General features: G+C 53.6%; 1 protein-coding gene across 1 annotated transcript; it reads left to right on the top strand.

Moving 5' to 3' along the window:
- Positions 1-3,584: 3,584 nt before the first annotated feature.
- ZP3 (zona pellucida glycoprotein 3) lies at positions 3,585-11,385 on the top strand. The gene is made up of 8 exons (XM_086374418.1): positions 3,585-4,003; positions 5,870-5,988; positions 6,817-6,920; positions 7,001-7,178; positions 7,274-7,391; positions 10,039-10,130; positions 10,262-10,389; positions 11,154-11,385. Exons 1-8 carry the CDS (start codon positions 3,695-3,697, stop codon positions 11,369-11,371), a joined length of 1,266 nt encoding a protein of 421 aa, XP_086230544.1. The 5' UTR covers positions 3,585-3,694; the 3' UTR covers positions 11,372-11,385.
- The last annotated feature ends 4,920 nt before the right edge of the window (positions 11,386-16,305 follow it).

Below are 16,305 nucleotides of genomic sequence, written 5' to 3'. Positions count from 1 at the left end.
CTCAGAAAAAATGTAAAAGATCCAGAATCTGGTCTGGGTTGGTGTGGTGGGGGCTGGACTGGCCATGCTCCCAGGGGTGCTGTCTCTGGTCCTTGTTCTGAAAAACGGGAATACACACGCTCACCACCACCCGTGTGCATATAGACTCTCACCCAGACTCCCCCTACCCTTACCAATTCTTATCTATTTTCCCCTGAAGCCCTCCGTGCTATGATATGCTTAGTTGCTCAGTCATGTCCGACTCTGTGACCCCCATGGATTGTAGACCTCCAAGCTCCTCTGTCCATGGGGATTCTCCAGGCAAGAATACTAGAGTGGGTTGCCATGCCCTCCTCCAGGGGATCTTCCAGACCCAGGCATCGAACCCAGGACTCCCGCATTGCAGAAGGATTCTTTATCATCTGAGCCACCAAGGGAAGCCCTCTGCTGCTGCTGCTAAGTCACTTCACTCATGTCCGACTCTGTGCGACCCCATAGATGGCAGCCCGCCAGGATCCCCCAGCCCCTGGGATTCTCCAGGCAAGAACACTGGAGTGGGTTGCCATTTCCTTCTCCAATGCATGAAAGTGAAAAGTGAAAGTGAAGTCACTCAGTCGTGTCCAACCCTCAGCGACCCCATGGACTACAGCCTTCCAGGCTCCTCCATCCATGGGATTTTCCAGGCAAGAGTACTGGAGTGGGGTGCCATTGCCTTCTCCAGGGAAGCCCTCTAAGGGGGGTTAACTCCAAGGCGGAGAGGGGCTGATGGCTTCAGGGATGCCCTCCCTGGTCGCTCATCCCCAGTCAACCCCACCCTACTCCCAGCACAATCTGAGAACACAGCTGTGGGACTGAGGGGTCCCTTTCGCAGCAGAGGACACAGTCTCTCCGGCTGGCTGTCCCTCGGGGGCCTCAGGCCACAGCTGGCTCTCTGCCTGTGGGCCTGCTAGGCAGGAAACCCAGGTGGTTTCTGCTGTGGTGGGCAGGCCGCCCAGGCAAGCTTGGAGCCTGAACTCCCATCTGCTTCTCTCTGCCGGCTTCCTCCCACCACACCCCGACCTGTGTTGATCAAGTCAAAGGAAGTGGTGAGGGTAATCTCTCCCCTTCATTTATTTTCCCACGAGTTTATTAACAAAAACACACACATTTATTAACAAAATAACAAGTTTATTAACACAAAAACAAAAAACACCAAGGAAGTATATTCTTAAGCAACTTACATATGGTTCAATCCCTTTAGTTAGTGTTAGTCCCTTGGTCGTGTCCGACTTTTTGCGACCCTGTGGACTGTAGCTCAGATTTTTTACCATCTGAGCCACTAGGGAATTAGAAGCAAGTATTTACAAGAGTACACACTTCCGGTGGTAAAGAAACCACCTGCCAACGCAGAGACATGAGACACTGGCCGGTTCCATCCCTGAGTCGGGAAGATCCCCTGGAGAAGGGCACGGCAACCCACTCCAGTATTCTCACCTGGAGAATCCCATGAACAAAGGAGCCTTGCGGGCTACAGCCCATGGGGTTGCAAAGGGTCGGACTGAAGCAACTTAGCACGCACACCTGCACTTCCGGTGCCGAAAGCTCAGCTTCTCTCTACAACAGTGCTGGGTCAGATCGCAGAGACAGAGTTCTGGGTGAGGGAGAACAGGATAACTTTGTTACTTTTCCAGACAAAGGGGGACACAGTGGGCTAATGCCCTCAAAACCATGTGTCCCCCCTCTTGGAGAAGACAGTGAAAAGTTTTATAGTAATTGTTCAAAGCGGGCATGATCAGCTTGTGGACATTCTTCTTGGGTTGGTGAGGCAAGTAGGAGTCAGCATCGTCAACCTTCAGGTCCAAATGGTCTGGGGTCTACATGCTTGTGGGCAGCACACCGTTGTTAATTGTTACCTTCTCCCACCTGGAGGGGCTTTCAGTGTCTGCAAAATAGCTTAAAGATATTGTTGTGTGTACCCATTCGTGGGGAAAGGGCACCTTGCCCCAAGGCTGCTCTTGACTGTTTCTCCCTGGTCTCAAATCCCCTCCCTTCCCTAATTAACAAGTGCTTGAATCTGCCCATTGGGACCCAGGAAGGGCATGGGGGCTGAATGAAGGCTGTCTCCTGAAATCAAAGAAGTGGGGGACACAGAAAGCCTTTCTGTCCAGGAGCCCCACAGTGCCCTGCTTGGTATCACTTCTGCCCCTAGGAATTTAACGCCGTGACTATTTTGAGTTCTTTCTCTCCTCTTGAAGGACTCTCACCCAGGCCTGGCAAGGAGTAGGCCGTGAGGAAGGGCCCACCCTGTCTGTCAGTCTTTCTCCACCTCCCAACCAGGGGTGCAGTAGCCCCCCTGACTCTTGTCTTCAGACCTACCCCTCCTCAACTAGAGCTGGCCAGACCACTCATCTTCCCCACCCTGCCTCTCCCCCACCAAGAGCAAAGTCCAGCATCTCAGCCCAGCACCTTCAGGATCCTGCCCCCCAGCCCCCTGAACTGTCTCTCTGGCCCCTAGGGACCTGAGGCTCCAGCAACTCTGAGTTCCTGAGGTTTTCCCTCGGGTCTACCCAGTGTCCTGTCTACACTCTGTTCACACAGATCCCTCTGCCTGAACTGCCCTTCCCTGCTACCTCCTATGCAGTTGAGCAGCAAGGACTTCCTGGTGGTCCGGTGGCTAAGGCACCATGCTCCCAATACAGGGGGCCCAGGTTCGATCCCTGGTCAGGGAACTAGATCCTATATGCCACAACTAAAGATCCCACGTGCCACAACCGAGACCTGGTGCAGCCAAATAAATAAATATTGAAAAATGCAATCTTATAAAAAAAAATAAAGTTGAGCAGCATCCCACAACATTCCCTGGTCTCCTAATGATACCATGGTTTCTCTGCTTAGAAAGAGCACCCATCTCTGATAAAATTCTCCTCATCCTTAATCAGTCCTTAGTCAAGGGCTTTCTCCTGGTCTCCCCCAATGATCCAGGCTTCCCAGGTGGCACAGTGGGAAAGAATATGCATCCAATGCAGGAGATGTGAGAGAAGTGGGTTCAATCCCTGAGTCGGGAAGATCCCCTGGAGAAGGAAATGGCAACCCACTCCAGTATTCTTGCCTGGAGAAGCCCGCGGACAGAGGAGACTGGTGGGCTATAGTCCATGGGGTTGGAAAGAGTCAGACACGATTGAGCAACCAACACACACACCCTAAGGATCCAGGGTAGCTCTTAGCTCCCTCTCTAGGTGATGAGGGAAAGGCCAGCAAAGGGTGGAAGGAGGGAAGGGGTGAGAAGCTATGACTGACCAGGCTACCAGCTGATGCTTCTCAAAGCTTAATGTGAATACAGATCACTTGGGGATAAAGAGGGAGACCAGGTCCTGACTTAGTTAGCCTGGGCTGTGTCAGAGAGTCTGAGTTTCTTTCTTTTGGCCTGCCCACGGTGCTTGCAAGATTTTAGTTCCCCCATCTGGGGTGGAACCCGTGCCCCCTGCAGTGGAAGTGCACCTTCCTAACCACTGGGCCACCAGAGAAGTCCCAGAGTCTGCCTTTTGAACAAGCTCCCAGGTGAGGCCGATGCTGCGGGCCTGGAGGGCCACCTTAAGCATCGGGGCCTGGCCCACTTGATTGGCTGGGGAAGAGAGGCACTTGGGGCCCAGGTGTGAGTGGCCATCATCAGGGGTATAAGACGGTGGGTGGTGCCTGCCCAGGAGTCACAGTGGGTGGGAGTGGCTTCGTGGGCACCATGGGGCCGCGCTCTAGGCTGTTCGTCTGCTTTCTGCTCTGGGGAAGCACAGAGCTCTGCAGCCCCCAGCCCTTCTGGGATGATGAAACCGAGCGCTTCAGGCCATCAAAGCCGCCCGCCGTGATGGTGGAGTGTCAGGAGGCCCAGCTGGTGGTCACGGTCGACAAAGACCTTTTCGGCACCGGGAAGCTCATCCGGCCTGCGGACCTCACCCTGGGCCCCCACAACTGTGAGCCGCTGGCCTCCGCGGACACGGATGGCGTGGTTAGGTTTGCGGTCGGGCTGCACGAGTGTGGCAACATCTTGCAGGTGAGGCTTGGCCCCACCTCGGCAGCCCCGGCTTTGATGGGATGACACGGGAGGGGGCCGGTGATGCAGAGTGTGGGTGAAGGTGGGGCTAGGGTGGATCCCTTTCATTAGGGGGAGCTGGGTGGGTGGAGCCGCTGAGACCTGAAGCTGGGCCTTCGTGGCGCTGGGGTGAGGGAGTTCCTGCCTCTGGGTGCCAAAGTTGGGGAGGTGGGGTGGAGACCAGAAGTGGCAGTTCACTTTGCGCCAGACCGGGCACCCCCACTCTGATTTCTGAGGACTTCTGAACCCCTAGGGGGCAACCAGAAGACATAGTCAACATGGGTGGGGGGTGGGTGCGTGATGGGTTACTCTGCAGGTAACCCAGCGCTTTCATGGGGCCCTAGAAACTTGTATGGAAGAGGTGAATTTTGAAACCTCAGAAAGCCCAAAAGTCATCACGGGAAAAAACTATTTTGGTGTCCCTCATTCATGTTAATGGCTTTGAAGCCTTGAGTTGAAAGTGGTTTGAGGGCAGGGTCAAAGGGCATCATGGTTGAAGAGGCTCAAAATGTGGGTCCCATGGGGGCAGTCTCAAACGGGGGTGTGTGTGCAGGGGGAAAGCTGAGTAATTCAGGCCAGATCGTCCCCCAAGGGGAGGGGCAGAGCCTCGGTAGGAGGGCCCTCCTAGCAAGGGCCAGGGCACTGGCCCAGCGGGTGCACAATTCCTGGATCAACTTCGTGCTGCCCCTCAGAGGATTTGTCCTCCCCTCCCTTACGCCCCCCACCCAGATAGCCCTTGGACTCTGGTCTCAGTTCAGCCAAGTTCAGCCCCTGGAGTTCTCCTCGGGAGCTCTGGTCTCAGGATGGTCCCTAGGGCTGGACTTGAAGCCACCTGGACCTCATTTCCCTGGGGAGAGCTTAGGCAAGCCAGAGCTGCTTAGAGTTAAGGGATTATCCTAACCTAGTAACTCCCAGTCTTAGGGCATCAGAGTCACCCAGGGACTGATCCCCATATTCCATCTGAAATTGGGATGGAAGTGGGGGCAGACGTCAGTATCTGTAAGATCCACCATGGAGCACAGCTGGGCAGCTTGCCCGGTCTCACCAGATGAGAATCACGTGGGGAAAATCACATGGGGTTCCGGCGGCTTGCGGGGACCACGCTTGCTTTAATGATGCTCCACTGTCCTGACGTTCTTTCCTGTTGGACAAGGAGCCCCACATTTTCCCTTTGCACCGGGTTCCACAAATATGCAGCTTCTCCACCTGGGGACTCGCTAATGGACAGCTAGGACTCTCCTCTGAAGTTTGAGCGGTGAGGGCGGGCTGGGCAGCTGCTCACTGGGAGGGGGGTGTTGGGAGGGGATGCAAATTGCCCAGCAGCACCTGCTGGTGCTCTTCCGGCCTCGGGCAGCCGCAAAGCCAGCTTCCCCCTCTGAGACGAGCGTGAGAATAAGTCAGAAGAAGGAGGGTGAGTTAGGTGGTCACCGCTGTGGCAGTGAGTTGAAATTCCTGGAACTTCCTAGCCTCTTCCTGGGGGCTTTCTTGGCCCCCAGGCCTTCCCTGGAAAAGGAAATGGTGTATGTGTCTTGGGGTGGGGGGCAGCAGCTTGAGACAGGAGCTCGCACCCAAGGCCTCTGGTCAACAGGGCCTTGCTTGCTGGTGACACGGAGCTGATCCAGAACCCCCGGGGCGGTGTCCCTATTTTGCAGTGAAACCAGGTGTGAAGCGGGGCGCCTGTGCAGCTGCTCCCACGGGTCAGCGAAGTGGGCTTTGAGCCCAGGGCCTGTGTGCTCTCCACCTCCAGCGGCCCCGGCCCCCCAGCCCCTTGCCGGGCACACCTGGGGCAGGTGATGCTGGTAGAGTTAACCCCTTCCTTTCCCTCAGGTGACTGACAATGCCCTGGTGTACAGCACTTTCCTGCTCCACAACCCCCGCCCTGCAGGAAACCTGTCCATCCTGAGGACTAACCGCGCAGAGGTCCCCATCGAGTGCCACTACCCCAGGTCTGTGTGGCCGCCCCTGGCCCAGAGGCCCCTCGGCAAGCATGTCAGCCACCTGGCAGTGAGGCTGTGAGGACGGAGGAAAGGCTGGGGCTGTCGTCGCTGCCCTCAGTCCTGGTGGGGGTGGGCGTGGCCCTGTGGCCTCTGCTCAGAGCCCCTGAAACCGGCCAGCCCACAGCTGCCTCCTGGGGGAAGCTGCAGGGCTGCCCTGCCCCCTCAGTTCAGAAAGGCTTGCTCAGTAGAGCAGAAGTGGGTTCCAAGCTCTGACCTTGACCTTGGCCATCACAACCTGCACTCTGTAGCTGAGTGAGGATGGGAGAGGCCCCAGCACGAAGCATGAGCCTGTGACCTTGGAGCATCAAGGGTTGGGGACCGAGTGACTGGCTTACAACTACAAGGCCTGGCCCTGTGTGCTGGGTTGAGTGCAAAGTAAAAGTCGTTCAGTCATGTCCAGCTCTATGAGACCCCATGGACTGTAGCCCACCAGGCTCCTCTGTCTATGGAGTTCTCCAGGCAAGAATACTGCAGTGGGTTGCCATTCCCTTCTGCAAGAGATCTTCCCAACCCAGCAATCAAACCCAGGTCTCCCGCATTGCAGGCGGATTCTTTGAGCCATCAGGGACGTCTAGGAAGGCTTTGAACTTGACTCTGATCTGGGAGGGGAGATGGTGTTGATACGATGAAGGAACAAGGCATGTGTGGAAGGGCCTCCCCGGACAAGATCCGGGGGGGCGGTGCTCAGGCAGGTGGGCAGACACACCCAGAGGACAGTGTCTCTAGTAGGGCCCAGAGCCGCAGGCCAGGTGTGGGCAGCTGCTTGTCTCTTCCTAGGCAGGGCAATGTGAGTAGCTGGGCCATCCAGCCCACCTGGGTGCCATTCAGGACCACGGTGTTCTCGGAGGAGAAGCTGGTTTTCTCTCTGCGCCTGATGGAGGGTGAGCAAGATGGGCTGGGAGGGGTCAACTGTTGAGGGGGCAGTGCTCCGGCAGGCTCTCACCCCCGGCGTGCCTTGCAGAGAACTGGAGCGCCGAGAAGATGACGCCCACCTTCCAGCTGGGAGACAGAGCCCACCTCCAGGCCCAAGTGCACACTGGCAGCCACGTGCCCCTGCGGCTGTTTGTGGACCACTGCGTGGCCACGCTGACGCCAGACTGGAGCACCTCCCCTTACCACACCATCGTGGACTTCCATGGGTGAGGCTGGCCTGCCTCTCTGGGGGACCCTTCTGGGATGTGACCTGTGTCACCTTCCTCCATCTCTAACTGTGTTTCACTTGCTCTCTTCAAAGTTGTCTCGTCGATGGTCTCACCGATGCCTCGTCTGCTTTCAAAGCACCCAGACCCAGACCGGAGATCCTCCAGTTCACAGTGGATGTGTTCCATTTTGCTAATGACTCCAGAAACATGGTAATGGCTTAATAGCCTGGAATAAGCCTGAACTCTTAGGGTCAGGCGGACCAGCCTTCCTAAGCTGGTGCTGTCACTCATGAGCTGTTCCCTTAAGCAATGATATGATAGTTCTGCCCCATCCTAGTAACTTAGCAAGTAGATAAAGCCATGATTTCCAGCGAGATCTTTGGGAAAGCATAGGCCTTAAGAGACTGGTAGAAAATCTATGTGGGATGGAGTGAGAAAATCCACGAAGGATGGAATGAGTCAGGGATCCTGGAAACATAACAAGGTAGAGTGGGAACCCAGGAGACTCAGCTGACAATTCACATCAGATGATGGTACTGCATCAGCAATGCAGTAGCTGGTGACCAGGTCACTGACATTATCCTCAGCAAGGTCAACAGGACTGGAACCCAGATGGGCTGAGTAAAGGAGTTCATCAGAGCAGGTGCCAGCCTTTCTGGAGGGTTTCTAGAAGGGGCAAGGAAAGCAGATACGAACTTTTCATACTAGTTAGCCTCTCAATCTCGAACATAGGCTAGATCAGTGGCTGCTTGAACCCTAAGTTTACCAGCATCACCTGGTGGGTTGAACTAGATCACTGAGCCCATACCCTCCAGGATTTGGTTCAATAGACCTGGAGTGGAGCCTGGCACCTGCATTCCTAACAAGTCTTCAGGTGCCATTGATGAACCACTAAGCTAGGAAGCTCAGCTTGACACTAAGGGTGGCAAGGCGGGAGGGAGCTAAAACTTGGACCACATGTGATGACTGGCAGGAAGAATAGGTGGGACTGGCAGCTAGCCAGAAAGTGCTGGTAGAATTTTACAAACCAAGACGCTTTTATCTTTCAAATATTTATTTTTGGCTGTGCTGGGTCTTCGTTGTGGGCTCGTGGGCTCTAGAGTAGGGGGCTCGGTAGTTGCAGCACACCAGCTTAGTTGCCCTGCAGCGTGTGGGACCTTCCCCGACCAGGAATCAAACCTGTGTCCCCTGCATTATCAGGTAGATTCTTAACCGCTGCACCACCAGGGTAAGCCCTCAAGTAGCTCTTAAGTGCATTTTCCTGAGATAGGAATGGAAGGATGGGAATTCGGGATAGCTGGTCAGGAAGGAACAGTGATTAAAGCAAGGATTTCCAGCTCTGGCTCTTGTACTAACCACCTGGAAAGATCATCAAAATACTGATTTAATCAGCCCATATATTTTCACTCAACTTGGGTGGGGTCTGACATGAACTTTCCCATTCCATTAAAATCTGCAAATACGTAGAGAAAGGATTTCAAAGCAAACAGCTACATACCTACCATCTAGGTTCTGTTAGTGTTTTATGCCATGCCTAGTCACTGGTCTCTATTTACAAATGCATCAAAAACCACTTAAGTTCTCTAACAAGCAGCTAGGCTTACAGAGTACTGAGCCAGAGGCCTACATGGCTGGGTGGCATTGAGAGGCAAGCAATGGGAACTTTGTAGATGAGCACACAGATGCTACTTCACCTTGCCTGAGAACAGGAGTCCTTTGCTACAGCTGGTGATGAAAGGTGCAACCGAAGCTACTGGATGTTCTCCTGAAGCTTTGTAATGGCAGGCTGTGTGTTTGAATGGGGCTGGGGAGAAAGACTAGACGAGGGAAGGGTCCTAGTCCCCATATCGATGACCTTGTGGGTCTTAAGGTAGGAGATCCTGTTGGGGTGGGGTGCTGACCTCACAGGCGGTCCAGTGGAAGGAGACGAGGCTTCACACAGGTGCTGGCCATCACGGCCGACAGCTGAGCCGGCATCTGCATTCTGAAGATGGGGTGGTACCTAAAGACCAGAGGAGGATCCTGATCAAGGGAAGGCAGCCTGAACTCTGGGAGGGCTCTCCAAGGTGGGCAGGTGGCTGGGCCAGCTGTGGCTAGAGTACAGGGGAGATGGACTCTTACTCAACAGCTAATGAGGAACCGCTCCGGGGATCTGAGGCCCCAGTTAGCATCATCTGGGAAGAAGCTGAGGCTCAAGGCAGTTCCCTTCCTGGAATAGGGATGCTAAAGGACCAGGAAGTGCTTCTCCGGGTTTCGAGAAGGGGTGGAGTCAGACAATCGGGAGTGCAGCCTGGCTGATTCAAGTTTCCGAAACGGTTTCCCTGCTGGTGCATTCAGCCACTAGGTGGTGGCCACAGCTTGTGGTTCTGTACGCCGAAGGCTTCAGGACAGGTAGCTGGTGGTCCAGTGCCTTGGCAGGGCATGTGTGGGGTGGGGGACCCCTAGAGTATGAGGGGGACCTCTGGTTGGGATCCCTCTACCAAGAGGCCCTGGGCTGACCTGAGCTCTGGTCTTGTCAAAATTCCTCCCATTCCAGCAGCCAAGTTGGATTTTGTTCCCGCTGGGCTTGAGTCCCCGTTCCTAAGGTTTTGATTTAATGAGGCCCTGGGGGTGAGACACGGCTGAGTGATTGGAGAAGTGTGAGAGAGTCTAGGAATAAAGCTGATGGGTTGGGTTCTAATTCAGAATTCAATTTGCAACTTGCTCTGGACTTGTAGGCAAGCTGATCTCTGAATATGCATTCTCTTGTCTCTAAAGTGGGCTTCCCCTCCTCAAAGGCTAAGGTTATTGACGAACTGGCTTACCAGTCACTGAACTGCCTAGAACTTTGCCTGGTAATAGCTGCTCTTATTTCCAGATATATATCACCTGCCACCTGAAGGTCACTCCGGTTGACCGAGTCCCGGACCAACTAAACAAAGCCTGTTCCTTCCGTAAGTCCTCCAACAGGTAAGGAGAGCAGACTAGGGTGGAAAACCAGCCATCCTTGCTCATGCTGATTTTTCCCCAATGTGCCCACTATTAGCAAACTGCTTCCTGCAGGCTGCAAAGCTGTCTAACTTCCTGTATTTCACTCTCAGGTGGTCCCCGGTTGAAGGCCCCACTGACATCTGTCGATGCTGTAGCAAGGGGCGCTGTGGCATTTCAGGCCGTTCCATGAGGCTGTCCCACCGGGAGGGCAGGCCTGTTCCCCGAAGTCGCAGGCACGGTAGGTCTCGGGAGGTCCCTCCCCTCAGAGGCACCAGCTGTGACCTTAGGGTGACAGTCCTTTTCTTGTTCCCCATTTAAAGCTGCTTAGCCCTAGGGGATGGCTTCCTGGGTGGCGCTAATGGTAAAGAAACTGCCTGCCAAAGCAAGAGACATAAAAGATATGGATTCTATCCCTGGGTGGGGAAAGATCCCCTGGAGAAGGGCATGGCAACCCACTCCAGTATTCTTGCCTGGAGAACCCTTGGACAGAGGAGCCTGGCGGGCTACAGTCCATGGGCTCCCAAAGAGTCAAACCCTACTGAAGGGACTTAACATGCATTTCTAGGGGATACCATCTCGGAGCTAAGTGGGAGAGGCTCCAAGCCCCCACCTGATGTTGGCCAGGGCCATTCTGCAGTCATCCTGGGATCCTGACAGGGGGTTATTGTTAAGTTGCTCAGTCATGTCCAACTCTTTGCAACCCCATGGACAATAGCCCACCAGGCTCCTCTGTCCATGGGATTTCCCAGGCAAGAATACTGGAGTGGGTAACCGTGCCTTCCTCCAGGGGATCTTCCTGACCCAAGGATTGAACCCGTGTCTCCTGCGTTGGCTAGAGATTCTTCACCGCGGAGCCACCAGGGTAGCCCATAATTCCGGGTCCGGGAGACTAATGCAGCAGCTAGAACTAAACCTACCGGTTCAGCCCGTTGAGCAGAACAAACCCCTCACCCGATTCCTGGCTTGGGGACTTGGGTAACCCTCGGATGTCTTGTCTTTCAGTGACGGAGGAAGCAGACGTCACTGTGGGGCCGTTGATCTTCCTGAGGAAGATGAATGACCGTGGTGCGGAAGGGCCCACCTCCTCTCCCCCTCTGGTGATGCTGGGCTTAGGCCTGGCTACTGTGATGACCTTGACTCTGGCTGCCATTGTCCTGGGTCTCACTGGGAGGCTTCGGGCTGCTTCTCACCCCGTGTGCCCTGTGTCTGCTTCCCAATAAAAGAAGAAAGTGAACTTGGTGTGGAGCAGTGACTAGATGGGGGTGAATTGGGAGTGGCTGTGTAGGGGCGGAGGGCAGACAATAACCGAGTCATGGGTTCAAACAGTGAAATCAAAGTACCACTGTGTCTTTAGTGAGTCTGTATGGGCTTGTCTGGCGGCTCAGTGGTAAAGACTCCGCCTGCCAGTGCAGGAGATGAGAGTTCAATCCCTGGGTTGGGAAGATCCCCTGGAGGGGAGGGTATGGCTGTCCATTCCAGTATTCTCACCTGGAGAATCCCAGAGACAGAGGAGCCTGGCGGGCTACAGTTCAAGGAGTCACAGTCTAACACAACTTGGCGAGTAAACAACAAAGAGGAGAGAGGCCAGGATTGTTGGTGAAGACAAGCCTGTTTTCCTGGCTTTGGGCAACGCGTCCTTCCTTGGGCCAAGGCTCGCTTGTTCAGGGGCAATTATAACCCCGTGTCTCTAGTGAGCCCAAAATGAGAGATGTTGGGGGCTGAAGTGGGGTGGGCCCTGCCCCACTTTTAGGCTGGCAGAGGGTCCTGGCTCTGGGCCCCGTGGATCTGGTGCAAGGAGTAGGGGCAAGGAGGAAAGGACTTCTAGTCTCTTTCTCTAGTGGCAGCTGGCAGAAAGCCTCACGTCTGTGGGCTAGAAGCTCGAAGGCCATAGGTGATGGCAGAGGGCAGAGCTCATCTTGACAGCTGAAGCTGCTGTAGAGGAGCCCTGCTGGGATGTGGCGGTGCTGTGGTCTCGGTTCACTTCAGTCACTCAGTTGTGTCCAACTCTGCGATCCCATGGACTGCGGTATACCAGGCCTCCCTGTCCATCACCAACTCCCGGAGCTTGTTCAAACTCATGTCCATTGAGTCGATGATGCCATCCAACCATCTCATCTTCTGTTGTCCCCTTCTCCTCCTGCCTTCAATCTTTCCCAGCATCAGGGTCTTTTCCAATGAGTCTGTTCCTCGCATCAGGTGGCCAAAGTATTGGAGCTTCAGCATCAGTCCTTCCAATGAATATACAGGATTGATTTCCTTTAGGATGGATTGGTTGGACCTCCTTGCAGTCCAAGGGACTCCCAAGAGTCTTCTCCAACGCCACAGTTCAAAAGCATCAATTCTTAGGTGCTCAGCTTTCTTTATAGTCCAACTCTCACATCCATACATGACCACTGGAAAAACCAAAGTTTCACTAGACGGACCTTTGTTGGCAAAGCAATGTCTCTGCTTTTTAATACGCTGTCTAGGTTGGTCATAGCTTTTCCTCCAAGGAGCAAGTATCTAGTCACTAGCTGTGGGTGCTTCAGGGCTTCCTGTGATGGACAGGAGCTGCCTCTCTGCCTCCCCTGCTTTCCTCACTCCCTTGATGGGCCACTGCCTCTAGGGCTGCTCAGCAAGAGAAGGGTGCCCAGGAAGTTTGTGGCCCCTCTCCAGGGGAGGTGGCCATGCTCTTTCTGCTGAGGGCTGTGATGTCCCTACCTTGCGCTGGCCCTTAGCTGCCTCCAACCTCGTCCCCAGCTGTGACTTCTCACTGGGTGAAGATCACTGTGGAATCCCAGCCTTGCTAGTCACCTGCTGTGAGCCCTGAGCACCCTTGGGGGCCACATGGGGCTGGTTTCAGCTGGGCAGGGCTATTGAGGCATAAACTGATTGGAGCCAATGGCGCTTAAAAACATTCAGAGCAAGAGTTTGTGATTCTGGGTCTCAGAAGAGGAAGGCCTAGATCCTTGCTCCTGTCTTGTTGGTTTTCTTTCAGGGTTTTTAAAAATTTGTTTTTGGTTGCACTGGGTCTTCGCTGCTGCACACAGGCTTTCTCTAGCTGTGCCAGCGGAGGGCTACTCTGTAGTTGGAGTGCATGGGCTTCTCGTTGCACTGGCTTCTCTTTTTGTGGAGCGCAGGCTTCAGTAGCTGCAGCGTGAAGACTCAGTGGTTAGGGCACACGGGCTTAGCTGGTCCACAGCATGTGGAATCTTCTGGACCAGGGATCGAGCCCGTGTTCCCTGCATTGACACACAGATTCTTAGTGACTGTACCACCAATGAAGTCCATGTGTTTTTCTTGTTTTGTTTTTTATAAACACCACTGGGCATCACCTGGGGATTGTGGGAAAGGCAGAGTTTGGGACCCCATTCCAGACCTAAGACTCTGCGTCTCAACAAAATCCCCGGCTGATTCTGGGCCAAGGGATTTACCTCAAGAAGGAATCTGCCTCCCTTTCTATCAGGTATGCTATATAAGGGGAAAAGAGACTTGGAGTAGGAATGGTGGGCTTCCTGGAGGTGGTGATCCTGGAGTAAACCCTCAAGGATCAAGCAGGTCCTAGCTGGGCAAAATGGGGAGGTGGGTATGAAGGGAAGAGAGGACAGGGAGAGCATGGGCTCTGATGGATTGGAGGGCCTGGATGTCCAGTAAGGGGGAGAGTAGAGAGGGAGGCCATGTAGGGCTGATGACAGGAAGAAGAGCCACGGAAGGGCTGAGTGCCATGGATGGACTGTCCCTGTTGGGGAGATCAACTGAGCAGCGGAGTACGGTCCGGGGGCCGACAGAAAGCCGGCCATGGTCGGGTTGGCAGTTCCCTTCGTCTGTAGGATGGCACTGTCTGCAGATTAACAGTGCATTGCTGGAATCTTGGTCAGGACCCCTGGGCCAGGCGACCGGTCTCACATTCCACCTAGCTCCACCCCTGCCTGAGCCCACTTCCTCCTGCTAAGCTTTATCTTGTTTCAGGTAGGGGAGCTCTCAACTTCAGGGTTATGGGAATGATTCATGTGACGCTTGAAACGCAGTGTGCATTCAGAGCTGTTCTCCAGAAAGATTACTCCCAGGACCCCTGGGGGGCTGTCCCTGCCGCAGACACCTACGGGTTACTTGTCCTCATGGTCCCGGGTATTGCAACATCTCAGGAACTCATTTCTCATCCAGCTTCGGTTGTCCTCAGAGGAAGTGGCTGGGTCTGGTGTGGGGAGGAAGTGTGCTGAGGATGTGACCGTGACTGTCAGCCCCAGGCAGTTCCCGGGGGGCCTCAGCTCAGTGAGCGGAGACACTGGCCTCCAGCAGTAATGTCAGAGGGCCCTGCCTGCCTGCCTCAAGGTGGAGCTTCCTTGGGAAAGGGAGGAGAGTGGCAGGCACGCAGGTCCCTGGTGTGTGTTTGGGGAAGCGCCCTATTATATGCTGGGAAACCCTGGGTGAATCAACAGTTTGAAGGTTTAAAACTTCACCCAAAGGCACGTGGCACATCCTGGGGGCTCCAGCTGCCCCTTGCTTGCCCTTTTGGGAAATCCCACACACTGTTGCCTGGACCAGCCTGCAGCCCCAGCCCACAGGCATTCCCTGCTGGTAAAACATTTAGAAAAATAAGACAACTTAATCTTAAATTTTTGTCTTCCTGATAGCCAGGGGGAAAAGGGAGATATGAGGTATGTTAAAGAACAATGAAGAAAAAAATCATGATACCACAAATGTAAAATAAAAAAGTGTCGAAGACCTTGTTTTAACTCATTCATTGAGGGTAAGAGCAAGATGTAAAAAAGTGGTTCAAAAGAGAATCAGGAAGAAAAGAAAACAAAGGAGAATTTAAAAAAAAAACAGATTTACAAAGGCAAGCAGGAATGCAGACATGAATTTGCTGATAGAGACAAAAATGGCTTCCACAGACAGAAGTCAATAAGATCTCTCTGGATAAGAGTTATTTGTATTACTATCGGTTTTGTAAAAGGAAAGGCACAGATTCAAAGAATCAGGTAACCGGGCGTTTTCTAACACCCTTTCAGATTAACTTTCTGCCTATTTCAAGGTCTTTTGGGGGCTTCCCTGGTGGCTCAGACAGCAAAGAATCTGCCTGTAATACAGAAGACCCAGGTTCAATCCCTGGGTTGGGGAAGATCTCCTGGAGAAGGGAATGATTACCCACTCCAGTATTCTTCCCTGAAGAATCCCATGGAGAGAGGAGCCTGGCGGGCTACAGTTCATGGGGTCGCACAGAGTGGGACACAATTGAGTGACTTTCATTTCACTTTCAAGGTCTTCTACAATTTTTCCTGACAGGTGTGAGATTTATCAGGTATTTTTTTTCCCAATAGATTCTGAGCAACTCCTAAGGGCTAATGGAAATTTTCAGGAGGAGGTAGGATATCACCAGAAAGATAATCCATTGTCTACCAAGGGACCACCTGCCCTCAGCCTTCAGGCTAGGGCACCTGAGTTTGTCCACACATCACAGTGGATCCCTTCTCTTTATCTTTTTCCCCTTTGGCTGCACTGTATGGCATGTGGAATCTTAAGTTCCCTGACCAGGGATTGAACCCATGCCCACAGAAGTGGAAGCTCAGAGTCTTAACAACTGGACTGCCAGAGAAGTCCCTGATCCCTTCTCTCGGGTAACTCAAGATCCCAAATGAATGTAAAAAACAAAATTCAACGGAGTAAATTTAAATACCTTATTGGCTTCATTCAACAGTTCATGAGTTAGGCAGCACTCTGTCTAGCAAATAGAAAGGACCTCCAAACAGCTGTACGAAATGAAAGCCTTTTATAGGCAGAAGAGGGTGGGAAGAGGAAGTTTTGAGCAGAGTGGGTTATTTCAGGGAAAGTTACCCTCCTACTATGGGGCACAAAGTGTCTATGGGGCGAATCACTTCACTGATACGTTCGTGTTCGTCATTCAGTCGTGTCCAACTCTTTGGGACCCCAAGGACTGTAGCCCACCAGGCTCCTCTGTTCATGGGATTCTCCAGGCAAGAATACTGGAGTCGGTAGCCAGTATTCTGGAGATCAATGGGAAGCCTGATCTTGCCATTCCCTTCTCCAGGGGATCTTCCCGATCCAGGGATCGAACCAGGGTCTCCTGCGTTGCAGGCAAATTCTTTACCATCTGAACCACGACTGGTACTTGCTAGGTAATTCCAGATTGACTGGTTAAAGGAGAGGCTGGTTA

This window comes from Bos grunniens, chromosome 25 (genome assembly GCF_055505025.1).
Source record: "Bos grunniens cultivar Pamir isolate PY7600 chromosome 25, Bosgru_T2T1.0, whole genome shotgun sequence".
Classification (NCBI taxonomy): Eukaryota; Metazoa; Chordata; class Mammalia; order Artiodactyla; family Bovidae; genus Bos; species Bos grunniens.
This window is presented reverse-complemented; position numbering and strand designations above follow the sequence as displayed.